Raw genomic sequence first — 18,624 nt, forward strand, 5'->3', positions numbered from 1 at the left:
AGATTTGGATGTCCCTTAGAGATCACCAATGATAGGGGCAGTCATTTTGTCAATGACATGATCTCAACTTTACTGGCCAATTACAAGATTTTTCATCGCAGGTCGTGCTCTTATTACCCTAGAACCAATGGGCAGGCCGAGGGCACCAACAAGGTTCTGATCGCACTCCTGAGGAAAGCATGTCATCTCCATCCAGCATCATGGACTCAGGCTGTGCACGGCACTCTTTGGGCATACCGCACATCTTTCAAAGCAACAACGAATTACACGCCTTTTCAACTCGCTTTCGGTTTGGAAGCCATAGCTCCATTTGAGTTCAACTCCGGATCCCCTAGGGTGGGCAGTTTGCGTGCAAGTTGGGGCATGGAAGCTGCTTCTATATCCCGTTTTACCTTATTGGATGAAAGCCGCCTTTTAGCTTCTCATGCTCTGCAAGAGGAGCAACTTCGTCGCAAAGCGTGGCATGATCGCCACCTCAGAAAGCCGAAAATAACGCAAGGCACATTGGTGCTACTCTATCAGGCAAAATATTTGAAAAAAGCAAAGAAGCTGGTTCCAGCTTGGCAAGGGCCATTCGTGGTGGACGAGATTTTACCACAGGGGGCAGTCCAGTTAGTCACTTTAGAAGGTGTCCCACTGCCTCTGGTAAATGGCTCCAGAATCAAGTGCTATTACTCTGAGTAAGCAATGTGCAGCATTTCGCCATATGTTGGTTCAAATATCCCATCTCTCTCATCCCAACTACCTTTCCACCACCAGAACGGAAGGTTCTGCTATGTCTCAATCTCTGCTAGGTTTGTAGAAGTTTCCATCTTTCAGTCTGAAGTATCATTTCCCACTCAGTCTCGGTAATTGGGCATTGTCTTCAACTTCTTACAATTCAATCACTCTTTCTCTAATTGTTCTATCATCAGTGTTATCCAGTGAAGCTCCTAGCCTCTTTGGTGATCTTTTCTTTAAGGGTACTAACTCCTCTCAAGGTCTGCCACATATAAGTAGTTTGTCCGTAAAGATTTGGTAAGTAAGTTCTTAGTCTTGGCCTTGCTTGGCCTTCTTCGAAAATGGCTGAGCATTGTTCCCACTGTGGTCACAATGGGCAAATTTCCAAGACATGCTTGTATGCCTCTCTCTAAGGTGTGCAAAGTGATGTATGGTATCCTCACCGGAGGGGCACAACTCAAGTTTTCGTCTTCAGCATTGGCTGCCAATCATCCAATTTGTCCAATAAGTCTCCCTCCCCTATCTCTTAAATTCGCCCTCCTCTGCTCTCTCCAACTTCGGCTCCCTTCCCTCCCAATTCGTCCCTTTTTCATAGCTGCCGGCTGCAAGGCTGCCAGAATTTGGGCCTGTGAAATTCGCACTCCTCTGCCTGGATTCGCCTCAGTCCCTTGTAAAATTCGCCTATCCTTCATAATTCGCCCCTGTTCAATTTTCCCTACCTCTCGCCTACCCTCTACCCCTCGCCCCTACCAAGCACCCCCTCTCTCGCCCCTACCCTCTCAGCACCCCCTCTCGCCCCTACCCTATACCCCTTGCCCCTACCCTCTCAGCACCCCTCTCGCCCCTACCCTATACCCCTCGCCCCTACCCTCTCCCAGCACCCCCTCTCGCCCCTACCCTATACCCCTCGCCCCTACCCTCTAACTCTCGCCCCTACCCTCTACCCTCTCGCGCCTACCCTCTCAGCACACCTCTCGCCCCTACCCTCTAACTCTCGCCCCTACCCTATACCCCCTCGCCCCTACCCTCTACCCACCCACTCGCCCAGCCTCACAATAAATCACCCCAAGTCCCCTTCTGTCCAGAGGTTGCCTAGCCAAATCCAAATCGGGTCTATACTCCACCTTGGCCTCCGTCTGATCGTGGTGCTTTTCATCACTTGGTCCACTCAACTGCTCACTGTTTGTCATCCACCCGACCTCACCATGGCAAGAGGTAGCAAGCAACAGGAGAAACAGCCAGAAGGAAGTAGCAAGAAAAAGGTAGAGTTGAAGAAGAGGAAAGCTTTGGTTGCAGAATCAGAGAGCGAAGCAGAGGAAGTATCTGCAAGCAGCAGCAGCAACCATGACATAGATGACTTTACCTCCAGTGACCCAAGTGATGAGAGCTACAAAGCAGACTCAGCAGCATCTGATGATTCAGATGTAAATTCCGAGTCAGGTGCTTCCAGTGATCAGGAGGAACATTCAAAAGTGGCTCAGAAAAAAGACAAACAGCCAATCATCACTCATGAAATCAAGAGGCCTGCTTCTTCGAAAAATCGCACAGCATTCTCATTAAATTTTCATATGCAGCAACCTCAACCATCTCTCAGTGAGGTGCTTTCGACTGCTCAGCTACGGACTCTGGGCCTCACAGCATTGGCTGATGCAGATTTACCTGATACGGTTCTAGCAGAGCTGATACATCAACTGTTGAAAGACTTTCCAAAGGTCCGGGGCCACAAGCTAACAGCTACAAGGATTGACCATGCCATGGGTATGACCAACTTTCCTGCTGTGAAGTCTACTACTCGCACTTTCTCTTTACTGTCCAAGGATGCGACAATTCAAGCATGTCGAGCTATTGAGTTCAGATCACCCAAATTATGAGCGAAACAGACGACTTCTCGCAATTTTCAGGTATTACTTTCTGGCTCGAGATGCCAAAGAAGACAAGGAAAAAACTAATCTTCTCACTACATTCTCCCACTGCGACGGGCTATACTGTTTAATCCACACTACCCCATGTGGATTCCACCAAATTCTCTTCAGCTCTTTGCAGTCTAGGGCTAAAAGATTTCGGCCCCAAGTGCAGTCTGTGCAGTTAAGTTTTAAATGTTTTGCGGCACCTCTCTTGGCATGGGTCATAAACATACCTATTAACATCAATGAAGTGGATGAAGAGCAGGGAACCTCGAAAGGGAAAAGGAAAACCGTGAGCATGCAGGTTGACCCCACAGTCACCAAGAAAAAGAAGATCAAGGCGAAAGTGGTGAAGGATACAGTGAAGTCTCTACTCTCCTTGCCAGTGTGGGGGAGCAGGAGAGAGAGCCCACTTACTACTCTATGCAATGAGAGTGAAGGAGAAGAGGAGATTGGCGCAGAAGAAGCTCACGCAGAGAGAAAACGTGAGAGAGAGAGAGAGCTCGTAGAGAGATTTGGGAAAAGTCACGCTGGCTAATTTTTGGGCTTGACCTTTGAGTATATGAGTAAGTGACTAGGGGGCCATTCACACTTGGGCCCCCTCACTTATAAGTCTTTTAACTTATAAGTTAATAAGTACAAGGCACTTAGGCCTTTATTCCCTAACAACCTCCCACCTAAAGGCAATGTACCTTGGGAGATCAAAGAATCAACTAACTATAATACATCAGCTGATCATGCACTTACTCCTCCAACACCCATCATCTGACGGCAATATGCAAACCGCTCTGCTGGAAGACTCTTGGTCAAAAGATCTGCAAGATTGTCATCTGTGTGCACCTTGACAAGTGTAATGCTCTTGTCATCAAGCACACTTCTGATAAAATGATACTTCACCTCTATGTGCTTTGTCTTGGCATGAAAAACAGGATTCCTTGCAAGCATAATAGCACTTTGACTATCACAGTGTAGCACAGGAACCGGTGACTTAATGCCAAGATCTTCTACCAAACGCATGAGCCACAAAGCTTCTTTGCATGCCTCAGTGGCAGCCACATACTCAGCCTCAGTGGTAGACAAAGCAACACATTTTTGCAGTCGAGAAATCCAAGAAACTGCACCTCCTGTGAATGTAAACACATATCCAGAGGTAGACTTTCTGCAATCTGGATGTCCAGCAAAATCTGCATCTGTAAAGCCATGCACAGATGTCTCACTCTTCCCAAAACAAATGCACAAGTCTTTAGTGCCTTTCAAGTATCTCAAGATACACTTCACTGCTTCCCAATGCTTTTTGCCAGGATTGCTCATGTACCTGCTTACCACTCCCACCGCAAATGCAATGTCCGGCCGTGTAGCAACCATAGCATACATCAAACTGCCAACGGCTGATGCATAAGGAATCTTGGCCATTTCAGCCCGCATATCATCTGTGTTTGGGCAGTCATGTGCAGTCAGTTTTACATATGGAGGCAGCGGAGTACCAAGTGCCTTTCCCCCATCCATATGAAAGCGATGTAGCACCTTATTAACATAATCTCGTTGAGATAGATACAGATGTTTGTTGGGTCTATCTCGAGAGATATGCATGCCCAAAATATGATTAGCATCACCAAGATCCTTCATGTCAAAGCGATTCTTTAAGCTTTGCTGTAATGCATCCAACTCCGTGACATTGTTACCCGCAATAAGCATGTCATCAACATACAAAATCAGCAATAGAAGAGATCCATCACTTGCCGTTTTGATATACAAACAGTGATCAGAATTACTTCTTTTGTATCCTTGAGACCTCATGAATGTATCAAACTTGTGATACCATGCACGGGGAGACTATTTCAAACCATACAAGCTCTTCAAGAGTCTACATACTTTCTTCTCTTGCCCCTTTGACACAAAACCTTCTGGCTGCATCATATAGATCATCTCAAGCAAATCGCCATGCAAAAACGCTGTTTTGACATCCATTTGCTTTAACTCCATATCTTCAGAAGCAACCGGGCCTAAAACAAGACGTAATGTGGCAAGCTTTACAACAGGAGAAAAAATCTCATCAAAATCAACACCATGCTTTTGCTTGTACCCTTTAGCAACCAAACGTGCCTTGTACTTAGAAGAAGCATCAGATGTGACCTTGGTCTTGTAAACCCATTTACATGGCAGAGCCTTATGCCCTTTAGGCAAATCAACCAAGTCCCATGTATGGTTTTTCTCCAAAGACTGCATTTCCGAAACCATTGCTTTGAACCATTTCTTACTGTCTTCCCGTTGCATAGCCTCTTTATAGCAAGACGGCTCACCACAATCAGTAAGCATGACATAGTCCAAAGACGGTTCATATCTATCGGGGGGCCTTGTCACCCGAGTAGACCTACGCACCCAATGATCCATAGCAGGTGGATTTTCAGCCTGTAAACCATCAAAAACAGCAGGCTGTTCAGCCGGTTGCATCGCAACAACGGGCGGTCTAGGAGCATCAACCTGTTCCCCTACCTGTGGTGCATCAATGGCAACTTGTTGGGGCTGATTTTCAGCAGCTAATGGCTGATTTTCAGCACCATTTTCAGCATGTAAAGGCTGCTGAACATTGGGCCTTCTTGGCTGTCCATATGTAACATCTTCACGAAAAACAACCCGGCGCACTTCCTCGACCTTTGTGGGCTGTTTGTGCATGCAATTCTCATTGAAGATGACATCATTGCTGCGTATGATTTTCCATAATGCGGGATCCCATAATCTATACCCCATTTCACCATCCTCACCATATCCTAGGAAAATACATTTATGAGACTTTGGTTCTAGTTTGGTGCGCAGTTCACTCCGGATGTGAACATAGGCCTCACAACCAAACACTCTTAAATGTGCATATGAGGGTGGCTTGCCAGACCACACCTCCTCAGGCACCTTTCCACCCAAAGCCTTGCTAGGTGAGCGATTAATCAAGTGAATAGCTGTTTGCACAGCTTCTGCCCAAAAACCATGAGGTAATGCAGCATGTGACAGCATACTCCGAACTTTCTCTTGGATAGTCCGGTTCAACCTCTCTGCAACTCCATTCTGAGAGGGATTAAAAGGAGCCGTGAGCTCTCTTTTAATACCTTTAGTAGCACAAAAGTCAATAAATGCTTTTGATACATACTCCCCCCCATTGTCTGAGCGCAAAGACCTAAGCTTCTTGTCAGTTTGATTCTCAACAAACGCAAGAAACTTCTTGAAAGTATCCAAAACATCGCTTTTAGCACGTATTGGATACAGCCACACCTTACGTGTAGCATCATCGATAAACGAGACAAAATATTTCTTTCCCCCTAAGGACAACTGTGGCATTTCACATACATCGGAATGCACTAAGTCTAACCTGTCAGGCTTCAAAGAAAGAGACCTTTTGTGCGGTGTTTGACTGTGCTTACCATAAATACAGTGCTCACAATGAGAAAAATCAGCATACCTCAAACACGGCAAATAACCACAACGAGACAGAGTTTCCATTCCTCTTTTACTCATGTGTCCCAACCGGCCATGCCACAAAGAAACACTTGGCTGCTTGGTTACGGCGACAACATGGTCACGCACACTAGATACATGCAAAGGATACAAAGTGTCCGATTTACAACCCTTGGCTACAATCCGGGCCCCTTTACAAATTTTCCACTTGCTATCACCAAAAGTGGTGTGATAGCCTGCATCATCTAGCTGCCCTGTACTAATCAAACTCCCCTGTACTAATCAAACTCTTCTTGAGTTGTGGCACATGGCGCACTTTGTGCAAAACAAAAGTCATACCATCAGCAAAGGAAAACTGGACACTGCCAATACCTGCAATGTCACATGCATAGTTATCTCCCAAATAAACAGTGCCCTGCACCTCACCTGAGTACTGTGTAAACCAATCCCTATGAGGTGTTACATGAAAGGAGGCACCTGAATCAAGAATCCAAGTATGCATGTCCACATCAGAACCCATAGCAAGGGTATGTGCATCCACAAAATAGGCATTGAGTACATCAGTGCTGCTGTCACTGTCACAACTACTAGCAACATTGATTTCCTCAATCAACACAGTGCTCTTCTTGGCATTTCCCTTGTCCTTTGCATCAGTTTCAGCACCCTTGTTCTTCTCTTTCTTCCACTCATAGCATTCCCGTTTATAATGCCCTTTCTTTCCACAATGATGACACACAACATCTTTCCTACGAGATTTGTTGCGTGCCCTGTCCTTACTGTCAGATTTCTCCCTCTGTTGAGACCTGCCTCTCAAGTGCAATGCATTAGAAGACCCACCTGTGGTGTTCTTCCTGTTCATCTCTTCCATCAAGAGAGAACTCTCTACATCTGCATACTTAAGTGACGCACTTGAGTTACTAAGAGCTGTCCGGAATACATCCCAACTCTCGGGCAATGTGCATAGCAGAAAAGTAGCTTTGAACTCCTCATCAATCGTGAATTTCAGCTCTGTCAGTTGGCTGAAAATAGAATTGAATTCATTGAGGTGCACTGACATGTGCGTGCCCTCCTTCATGCGGAGATCCATAAGCTTCTTAAGCCAATACACTTTACTGGCAGCACTCTGCTGTGCATACAACTCGTCTAAACGCTTCCACATGCCCCATGCTGTCTGCTCATTCTCTACATTGAAGAGTAAATTGTCAGACACCGAAAGCATGATCGTGGAGCGAGTCAACTCGTCCACTTCTTCCCATTCTTCAACCTCCATATCAACCGGTTTCACACCCTGTAACTTAATAGGTTTCGCCTGTTTCTTCTGCAACATCACATTATAACATTGCTTCTTCCATATAGCAAAGTTATGGGCACCTTCTAGCTTGCGAATGTGCAACAAATTGCCACTTTCACTGCTAGAAGCCATTCTGAGTGATTGCAAACACTGAAACCCTGTTTTGCCGACCTAAACACGCCCAAATGTGCGCAATCGGGCAAAAAACAACTTGCTGTTACAGAAAAACAGCGAGCAAATTTCACGCGAAATCACCCCAAAACGGCGTACATTCACTGCCAAACCCTTACCAAAGGTTTCCACAAGGTGTATACATCATTTGCTTGCTGAAATTCCCTGTTTTGGGGCAAAAATCAGACCTGTAAACACCTGTTTTGCTGAATTTTCAGAACCTCGTTGGTGGAAACACCTGTAAGATTGACGTGTGAGACTTGCCCTAATGAAATTGCATCAAATTGACCCCGAAATTGGTCAATTTCAGCAGAAATAGGCTGCTGTTCGCCAGTTTTTGAAACCCTAATTTTGGGGAAACTGTCACCGGAGGTCGATTCTACACGGTGAGAGGATCCCTTCGCGACAGAGTTAATCGAAAATGGTTGAATATCCTTCCCGCAGCGAGCAAGAACAGAATTCTGATCTGTGTTGCGAGAATGGCTCTCTTGGAAACCCTAAAGCTCTGATACCATGTGTGGGGGAGCAGGAGAGAGAGCCCACTTACTACTCTATGCAATGAGAGTGAAGGAGAAGAGGAGATTGGCGCAGAAGAAGCTCACGCAGAGAGAAAACGTGAGAGAGAGAGAGAGCTCGTAGAGAGATATGGGAAAAGTCACGCTGGCTAATTTTTGGGCTTGACCTTTGAGTATATGAGTAAGTGACTAGGGGGCCATTCACACTTGGGCCCCCTCACTTATAAGTCTTTTAACTTATAAGTTAATAAGTACAAGGCACTTAGGCCTTTATTCCCTAACAACCAGTTTCTGAGAGCTAGCAGACTAGGGTACATCTTCAGCGTCACACGTCTACTTCTACCCCTGGTTCTGCTATGCCGGCATCAGTGTCTATTGCCGCTCCCCAGGACAGGATGGTCACTTCACCCATACAGGATCCTCTTCCTTCTTCTCCCATCTTCACTCATACACGGTCAACATATCTCTCGCTCCACCTACAACACCAATCTCCGAGGCACCTACTACACCAACTGTACCTACTTCTAGCTCGCTGGCTGTGCCACCTGTGCGCCCTCCAACATCACATCCATCTGAGGGATCTTCAAGTAGGACCGACTCCACTTCTCTGTTTCAGCTTTCAGAGAAGTTACTTCAGGACTCCAGAGCTGCTATTGCCACCATCGAGCTAGGCGCGGAGCAGCTAGCTGCAACCCACCAGTATCACTCCGCCACATACGCAGCTATGGAGGGATCTCTGCGAGTTGCCGAGAGTGCCATCGCAGATCGAGATGCAACGATTTTTGCACTACAGCAGGCATTGAAGATAAAGTCGAGGATTATTGATGACCTAAAAGCACAGGTGCAGGGATTTCAAGAAATGCTTATGTATGGTAACACGCCTACCCAGGCTCCTGTGGGATATGGATGGACTGGGCCAGGGATACAAGTCCAGAATCCAGCAGGCTTTGCAGCGCCAGCAAGTCCCTCTCAGCAGTTCATGGGACACTACCCAGCAGGTCCCTCTCAGCCCTCTCAGCAGTTCATGGGACACGACCCACAGCCCCAGTTCCAGTACTTTACTCAGCAGGGGTCTCAGGTCCAGATGCCACACATGCAGAGCCAGAGTGTTCCTTGTTGTGACGGTGTTGCTGGTGCACACCACCATGGTTGTGTTACTAGGCGTCCGGAGTTTACTTCAGGGCAGGTGCTTCCATCCGTTGTGCAGCAGATGGCTGCTACAACCACAGGAAGCCAGGTTATGCAAAGCACAGTACAGCAACCGCATAGTTACACAATCGATCTAATGGCTCCTCCCGATCCGGATACTTCTGGAGCAGCAGTGGCGACGACACTTTCCCTTGGGTGACAGGACTGTGCTCTTGTCCCACCTTTCATTGTACATATAGTTACTTTTGCAGTTTCATTCAGTTTTGGCTCATCGAGACGGTGACTAGTCTTGTGGCGGGCAACCTGTAGCAAGCTACAGTGTCACTTTCACAGGACACAGTTACAGCTAGTACAGTTGGTTCCGTCTGTTCACACTGGACGGACACTCTGGGTAGTGACACGTGGCAGGGATACGGATGGTGGCCTAGTGGACATGTGGCCAGGTCACACTTAGCTGGCCGACATTTATGAGCCGTTGGTGGCTCTTTATGATTGTATCTATGAGTAGTAGCCGTTGGGTCATTATCATTATCTTATATAGATGGTCGGTTCATCATCTAGGTAGCGAGTCTTACACAAAGCACTGCTTCACCATCCCTGCACATCTGAGCCTCGACACCCCATTTTGTACCTGTGAGTCCTGGGCTGGAGCTGAGTGTGCTGCCACGCCAGAGTCTGTACATGGTTCTTTGAGCTAGTCGAGTCCACATGTTCTGGTCCACTGTTTTGTCTCTGTTGTGATCCATTGTTTCTGTGTTTCATTCTGTTTGAGAGAGTTTCCATTTGTTGAGTGAGATTGTCACGCACATTGCACTGAGGGGCACCCACACTGTAGAGAGCACGACACGTTATCCGCGCTACAGATTTTCAGTGTGACAAACAGACAGAGGAGGGGAGGTGCGATGCTATGCTACGCATCCCCGAGAGGATCTTGCTGGATCCAGAGCTTAGAGAGCATATGGAGGCACTTTGGACTGAGAGCATGGACATGCAGGACACCCCTGTCAGTAGAGTGGCCTTTGGATTGTTGGCTGAGCTTAGTCGCTTCTTCTTTCAGGAGTCTGCAGCTCGCTTTGGTTGCAGCGTGAGAGGAGGAGAAGCGTCTTTGACGGGGCATTGTTTACTTGCAGAGGATGCAGGAGCAGCATCCAGACAATCCTTAATTGGAGGAGCAGATGCAGCATGCTAGACAGAAGCTGGGCTAGCATTGAGGAGCGGCGTCATGAGTTTGCCTTCCATCGGCAGGCATCTCAGTGGACCTAGGTGGTTGATAGAGTTACTGGGGAGTTTCTTGAGACAATGGGGCCACGCCATGCACACACTAGTGTTAGTCAATTAGATCCGACGGATCAGTTGCTACAAAGTCTGAGGATATGCGTGCAATTGCTACTGACTTCCACCGTGATCTATTGTATGTTGAGACTCAGCTAGAGCGTCAGGATGCATGCAGAGAGTAAGTTTGGGCACAGATGCCTTGCCTTGTTATTACTGAGGAGACGCAACAGAGACTTGATCTTCCCCTCTAGCTAGAGGAGCTCCCTGAGGCCCTCAGATCACTCCCCCAAGGTAGGGAAGGATGGTTTGACTCCCAGCTTTTTCTTGGAGTATTGGGACTTGCTTGGTTCAGATCTTTGCAGCGCATTCCAGTACGTTTTGCACACTAGTGAGATGCCTGACAGCATGAGTGAGGGCTTGATCTACCTGATTCCCAAGGAGGGAGGCTCCTTGGATGAGATTCGACAGTGGCGACCCATTACCATTTTCAACTCATCCTACAAAATTCTAGCAAAGGCTCTGAGCTTGAGGACCCAGACACGTTTTGTCAAGGAGCGTAGTATCCTTGACAACATCTTCACTTTTTGGGAGGCATCTGCCCTCGCGCGTCTTCGAGGAGAGGATCTGGTGCCTACGACAGAGTTGACTGGGACTTCATGGAGAGCACTCTACATAGGATGGGTTTCTCAGATGCTTGGATCAGAGGTGTGAGCTCTCTATAGGCGTGCGCACAGTCAGGTGCTCTTGGGAGGGGGAAGAGGAGAACGCTTCTTACTCACGCGTTCAGTCAGACAGGGTTGACCTCTTGCCCCCTTCCTCTTTCTGTCCTATGCTGAGGTAATGAGCAGATTTTTGACTTCTCAGCAGGTTGGTTTGCGTGGTCTTGAGCTTCCTATTAGGACAGATGAGCTTCTTGACGCTAAGTTTACTGACGACTCAGCCTTGTACTTGGAGGGCAAGGAGGCCAATTTGCACAAGCGTGAGCAGGCTCTTGAGGTGTTCTGTTGTGCATCAGGCGCACTGATCAACTGGTGGAAGACAGTATCTTTCTAGGCTGGCAGTGCTCCTACGCCTGATTCGTCATTAGGTGAGGGTTTCAGATGGATTCCCCCCAAGGATTGTAGTTCGTTACCTGGGTTGTCAGGTTGGCCTAGACTTGTCCCTGAGCAGCAGACTGCTGCCCTCCTCCTGTCCATTAGGAGGAAGTTGTTGCATTGGAGTTCGGCACGGCTCTCTTTGGTAGGCAGAGTTATAGTGGCCAACCAGATGCTATTGGCTACTTTGTGGTACATCACATCTTGCTGGATCTTCTCGAGCTCCTGCATTAGCCAGCTAGAGAGGCTGATCAGGAACTTTCTTTGGTGAGGGCGCAACACACAATTAGCCCGGGCCTAAGTAGCCTGGAAGGTCATCACCTTACCGTGTTCTCAGGGGGGGTTGGGGATCATCAACCCAACACAGTAGATGAGAGCAATCCTTGGGAAGTTTGTCGTCAGAGGACTGCTTCTAGGGGAGGAGCCCTGGAAGGAGTTGTTGCTTCAACGGCTTCGAGCTCGAGTTCCTCATGCAGGAGGCCCTTGGAGCCCTTCCACAAGGTGGATCTTTACAAAGATGCAAAGAGTTGGTGTGAGCAGGAGGTTGGAGGATCGATTTGCTGCGAACCTGCTTCGCTCTTGGGAGCAGTTGCGGAGTGGCCTAGAGCAGCACCAGCCCACTTGCACGGAGGAGCGCTTGAGACAACACCTTGTTTGGAACCCCATGGTTAGCACTCAGAGAGGCCACTTGGTTGGTAGTAGGCCCCATGTTTCTTGGGGTCCCATGGCAGAGGGCCCAGCCCGCACTCTCGGCGACTAGCTTTAGTTTTCAGGTTGCCAAAGGAGGCATAGAGCATCCAGCTACGAGGCATGAGAGAGAGGGGTGCAGAGCATGTGCTAGGACATTACCGAGGCTCTACCAGCAAAGTGACTCACCCCTCTAGAGACAGCAGCTCCTAGATGGATGGGGGCCTTCACGCAATTGGAGGTCCTCATCGCAATTCGTGCTTGCTCGGAGTCCGTACCCCCCATGTTCTTTAAGATCCAGGGCGAGGGTCGACTACACAGAGTCTCAGTAGAGGCTCCACAGGTTGTAGAGTGCTATTTTCAGAGGATACGAATAGTAGGCATCCGTGGGAGGACCTGTGTCACGGATCCTGACCCAGCAGATCTTGAGACAGGCCACTCGAGGCTTTGGGCTTGGGAGAGCTTCCCTTTGACACGAGTGCAGTGGGACCTTGGAGAGTGGTTTTGGAGAGATCCCTTCTCTTCAACCGACCACCCTGGGATCCCTTTCTTTCAGTACACTGTTCGACTGGGGCGACACATACTGGCAGCACGGAGAGAGGCTCGCCCTGCTGCAGCACTTCATTGGCAGGAGGAGGATCTCACGACTGAGTTCTTGTCTAGCTTTTGGGAGCGATTGTGGGACTCCAGACAGCCGAGGCGAGTCACTTTGTTCTAGTGGCTAGTTGCACACAGAGCTACAGCCGTGGGGAGTTGGCTGGTACATAGTGGCTTTTCGGTAGCCTGTGCAGCTTGTGACCATCCTTTGAAGAGTCAGTGTCACTGTCTGTGGGACTGCCCCATGGCACAGCAGGTTTGGCTTAGGGTCTTCTACTGATGCCAGCTCTTTCCACAGCGCGATAGTACACTTGGGGTGCTGCTTCCTGGTCCACCCTCATGGGCCTTGCACTCCAGTTTTAGCTATCCTCCACCAGCAGGATGATAGTGATCCAGGGGGGTCGATCTACACTTCAGTGTGCTACAGAGCTTACCCCTCAGGAGTCCTGCAGTGAGAGAGAGGTGTGTTGGGAGCTCGTTTGTGGCCTGACACTCTGGTTCATTTGGCGGGCCATTGCTTCCGCATCTTCGAGGCTGTCCCACCGATGGAGACTGTTCGTGACTCTTGGCTGGAGTTGATCCATACTCTCACGGGTCAATTCGAGAGACTGCAGGGCAGCTCCGACCGCATGCGGGAGAGCAGAGAGGCTTTCCTGTGACTCTGGCGCCCAGGGCCCTTCTTCACCGTGGTCCAGGGTGTGCCCAGATGGCACTACAGGCCACCTGTGTGGCTCCTCCTCCCATTTTGTGATTTAGCCTCATTGTACATATTTTGTTTACTCACTAGGAGAGTCTTCCCATGCTTTTGATGTAGCCCTCTCTAGTAGGAGGTGGTTTTGTAGCCCTATGGGCAGTTTTACTTAACTAATGGAAGGATCATTTTCTCGGAAAAAAAAAAAAGGAAGCTTTCAATAACACTGGAGTGAGGCCATCCTTCCCAGGACAACTGCGACAAAAGAGTGCCCACAAAGCATCAAACACCACATTCTCTGTGAGAAGCCTCTTCTCCAAGCCAACACATGCTATCTGTGACACTCTGTCTGATATGGGCCCAAAGCTCTCTCCTAAAATCATCTTTACCGAAAGGATCCTTAAGGAGGTTACCATTTAAAAGCAGTAGCGATATCTCTAATCTCCTCAGGCTCCTTTGCCAGTGTGCTCTCCTTCCGTCTTCACAGACAAATTCTTGACCAGGAACAATGGGATGGACTGTTCTTAAAGAACCTCCTAATGACCCAATCCCTGACCTCAGTCCACTCATAAGCCTGTCTATGAGAAAGATAATCATGTCGTCGCTCCTCAAGCTCAATGATCTCCTGTCTTTGTGTATGGAAATCATAGTCTCTAGCTTGGCTGATCTGAGTCTCTAGCCAAGAGCTTTCTGTTTCTCTCTCTTATGTCCGTTGTAAGGAGGCAAGGCCACGTCGCAGACATCACTTGTACTCTCGAATCTCCAAATGAAGAATGCGCTAACTCTGCAATTCTGCGAGCAGGCCAGCTGAATGCAACCTGGTTGTATGCAAATGGGTACAGCTGTTTGCAGCATGCAAAAGCAATGAATGACCCGAATGTGAAAGCAATGGTAGGGCAACGGCTGCTGCAGGTGTGGTGAATGTGAAAGCCTAGTTATTACATACATAGTTAGTAGCCTTGTAGCTGTAGGCTTCTCATAGGCCACATTGCCTCTTTGAAATTCCAATTATTGTCTTTTCTCTTTCTTTCTTTCTTGCTGTCTTGTTTATGTCGTTGTCTCCACTCTATCTAACCAATAGAGAAACTTATGCTGGCAACAGTCAAGTGTATAATACACATAAATCAGCTGAGTTCAACTCTTTAGTTTTGAGTTATACATCATCCAAGCTCTGTTACTTGAATAATGAATAGTTATGGCTTACCATAATGTATGAGTGTAGGAACTTGCTGTTTCTTTTGATGCTTTGCACCTAAAAGTAGATAAATGAAATATCGAGAGAGTGGAAGAGGTCTCACAGAATCCTTCCATCAACATGATGAGTTCAGTTTATAAAGTAATCTTATGCTCTTTCTGCTCAATTAAATTTTCTTTGATGCAGATCAATGTGGCTGATGATATGTTACAAAGGCTTAGAAAGTCAGGAGAGGTAGCACACTTGCGCTTCTATGAAGCTCTAATTCTTTCGTGTGTACAAGCAAAGAGGTTTCACAATGCTCTAGTTTTTTTGAATGATATGAGGATAGATGGATATGAAGTAATGCCTGTTATCCAAGATCTTCAAGATCAAACAGACAAAGAAACATGGGATAATTTTTTACACGAGGCCAATGACTCTCTGATTTACCGCATATTTCACAAAGAGTTATGTGATTGGATGTTCAAGCAGGCACATTTTTCCAAGCAAGTGTACGGCGGAGACACAGCTGAAAGAGATTTGGTAAATTTCGTACATCTGGTGGGGCCCGCATCATAACAAAAAAAATTGCTTGGAAAGAGCTCTTATTATTATTACAAGTCATTCAATGTATGACAGGGGAAGGCAACGCCATCATAAATCAGATTGCTTCTTAAGTGTTGCTGGATCTGTGGAACAGATGAGGCTATTAGAGAGAGAGAGAGAGAGAGAGAGAGAGAGAGAGAGAGAGAGAGCAACCAATGTAAAAATATCAAAGGCCTAGCAGTTATGCGGCAGTGATTCAACACCAGACATGCTTAACCTCATGCATAGGGATTTCTGAAGCATGAACAGAGTAGCCCTCAAGTTGGTGCTGTCGAGTTTAAAGCAATCACAACAAAAGCTGGGGTATGTTTTTCTTTGCACGAAATAACAAGAAGTTGTATTGTTAATTACCAGCTCGGTGGTACCAAGGTTATTAAGGCGGACAAAAGAAGTTTTGAAGCCATGGTATTTTCATTCTGACATCACACAACAACAGCTGACTTCCTCCTCTCATTAATAGGCACGCCAGAAATCTAAGTGATTTCAAATGCAGCAGGTTTTCAGGTCATCAGAGCTGAGGTTTTTTTATGAATACAATCCAGCAGAGCTCAGAGCCAGTGCTTGTTGCATTTTGAAGAGGATGCACAGTGCTGGGCCCTGGCTAGTTGATGAGCTCAAGCATGCCGAGATTTAACTGCCATTTTCTTCAATGAGAGGTGCAAGTGATTGAGGAGAAAGTGGAAGAAGACAATGAAGAAACACAAGAAGAAAGAAAGACTAAGATCAACCTGTTTGTAATGGGGTTACCTCAAGAAGCAGATGTGGAGCATGTTGTGGGTTGATGTTAAATGTGCTATGACACTGTCTCCACCCTATCTAGAATTAGTAGCAATGCATATAGCTGAGTTCATCTCTCCTTATATTTGAGTTATTCATCCAAGCTCTGCTACTCGAATAATGAATGAGTGTCGAATATTTTTGCAACTTTTTTATGCTTTCGCTCCTTGAAGGAGATAAATGAATTATCAAGAGAGTTCAGGTCATTTACCGCATCCTTGCTTGCATCAACATGATGGGTTCAAATCTTTTGCTCAATTAAATTTTCTTGCAGATCAATGTGGCTGATGATATGTTACAAAGGCTTGGAAATTCAAGAGTGGTAGCTCGGTCGCGCTTCCATCAACATGATGAGTTCAGTTTTTAAAGGAATCTTTCGCTTTTTCTGCTCAATTAACTTTTCATTGATGTAGATCAATGTGGCTGATGAAGGCTTAGAAAGTCAGGAGAGGCAACATATTTGTGCTTCTATGAAGCTCTAATTCTTTCAAGTGTAAAAGCAAAGAGGTTTCACAATGTTCTAGTTTTCTTGAATGATATGACAAGATGGGAGCCACAGTCACATGCACCCCATTTTGCTAGTCACCAGAGTGGGACACTCACCTCAATTAGAAATATTGCTAAAACCTTCCCTCTTTCCCTATATAAGGAGGCCATGAGAGTTCACTTAAAAAAAAAAAAAAAAAAACACACACACACCCCTATCCATACACACTCTTGTGCTACATGCTTGTAGCATGAACCCTAATCACATAATCACAACACCATCATTATCACCATCACCATACACAAAAGATGAGCACCACACTTCCACACCACTTGTAATTAAGGGTTGAAGGCACAATTTCAAGAAGAAGAAGGGTAGACACACTCATGATATTCCTCGCCATCAACTCCCATCTCTCCATTATGCCTCTTACGATTTTGTCTCCTTCTCATTTTTCGACCATACGTTACCTATTGTATTCATCTTTTCCAAGCAATCAACACACTCCATCTTGGTGTCATACTTTGTGTCGTTTTGGATACATCTCATTGTGAGTATGGTATATGCTTGTTCCTTGCTTTTTTTTTCTGCTTATATAAAGGTGTGCGGAATCGTCACCATACACACACTCTTTCTCTCCCTTTCATATTCTTATCATCTTGCTACTTCCATCTTGAGGTGTGCGGATTCGCCACCTCTTGTATGATAAGTGAGCATACTCGTAAATTTTCCCTACCTCATTATCTTCCTTACTAACATGCACGAGTAGCAAGCTCATTCTCACTCATTCACCACTCCTCTCACCTTATTCTCTGACCACCCCATTCTACATTTGGGCGTGGATCTTGAAATTGTTTTCCATGGCATGCTTCATTGTGTATCTGTATGCGTCTTAGCCGCATATCTTGATAGGTGGTGTCCCTATTGTGTATCCCCCATGATGAGACCATTGTGCATAATCTTGGTGTAGAGGCCACTGCGTCTATTTTTTCACTTCCGCCTCTCATTTGGTGTCCCCACGGAGGATCGAACTCAAGACTTTCATTTTACAAGGCTGACATGTTTACTTCTCTTTATGGACGAGTGGCTTCTTGAATTCTCTAATTGGAGCACTGAAGAGGAGGAGCTTCAAGAAGGTTTGACTCAAGTCATCAAGACACTCTTGTCAGGGTGTTGTATTGTTAGCATAGAAGAGGTGGTAAGACTCTCTTTCCTTACTCAAATTGTTTACATTTTTCATCATCCCCGCAAGCGTAAAAGCAAGGTACAAGCTGTATCATGCTCACATTGTAGCCAAAAATCGCACCTTCGATATGAGTGCAACCCAAAGTGAAGAAAAGGTCATCATTTTCTCCCTCGACATCCGCACAGGCGTTCTCACAACGGTAGGCTTTCAAGTAGCACCAGGCTTCTCTACATCTACGTCCCTATCTTTGTTACCTATTTCACCTACATCCACAACAAGCCTTCACAACTTGAGGAAGTTACTACGAACGCGTGGTCCCTCCCTCTCCCTTGCACCAAAAGATTCAAGGGTTTTCAAGTGCCGACAATCACCCCGTCTCCAAAACAAAAGAGTAAATCCTCCAAAGTCTTTCTATACCTCACTCTCATCTCATGAGTAAGGAACTAAAAACAGCAGCATGGATTCTACGTCGTCTACCGAGTGAAGTGACGGAGCTTGTCATCGACAAGGTTTTTGACATTGGTTTTGCTTGGCGGAAAGACAAGACCCTCCACCTTCAAGGAGTGTTGCTTGTGAATCAAGGCTATGATGACTTTATAGCTTGCTATGTATCCATCCAACTTGGATTAATACAAGTGGTAAGACTCACCACCTACCTCATCACACTTGTGTATATACTACATGGCACTCTATCTTGCAGGAAAGTGAAGTTGCTCAAAGAGAAAGAGTTCAAGCTTTTCCAAGAGCTTGCTAGAGGGGCAGTCCTAGAGCTAGAAGACGAAGACAACCTTGTCCTGTGGTACTATAAATTTGACCTTGACTACCAAGAGCTCTACATCTCCGATTATAACCT

The 18,624-nt window shown here is 46.6% G+C and overlaps 1 protein-coding gene across 2 annotated transcripts in view; it reads left to right on the top strand.

Annotated features, from left to right (window-relative positions):
• LOC147439770 (uncharacterized) overlaps positions 1-16,313 on the top strand; it is a 138,786-nt gene extending 122,473 nt beyond the window's left edge. Inside the window, exons 9-11 of one of the 2 annotated variants that reach the window (XM_086485539.1) lie at positions 14,920-15,258; positions 15,550-15,624; positions 15,818-16,313. In XM_086485539.1, coding sequence (XP_086341665.1) covers positions 14,920-15,258; positions 15,550-15,624; positions 15,818-15,955 — 552 coding nt within the window. In that variant the 3' untranslated portion in view covers positions 15,956-16,313. Of the gene's footprint in view, positions 1-14,919 lie in introns of both variants that reach the window. The other variant, XM_086485538.1, reaches the window with a different exon arrangement.
• The last annotated feature ends 2,311 nt before the right edge of the window (positions 16,314-18,624 follow it).

Source organism: Adiantum capillus-veneris, chromosome 16 (assembly GCF_014529385.1).
Source record: "Adiantum capillus-veneris isolate H3 chromosome 16, ASM1452938v2, whole genome shotgun sequence".
NCBI classification, from domain to species: domain Eukaryota; kingdom Viridiplantae; phylum Streptophyta; class Polypodiopsida; order Polypodiales; family Pteridaceae; genus Adiantum; species Adiantum capillus-veneris.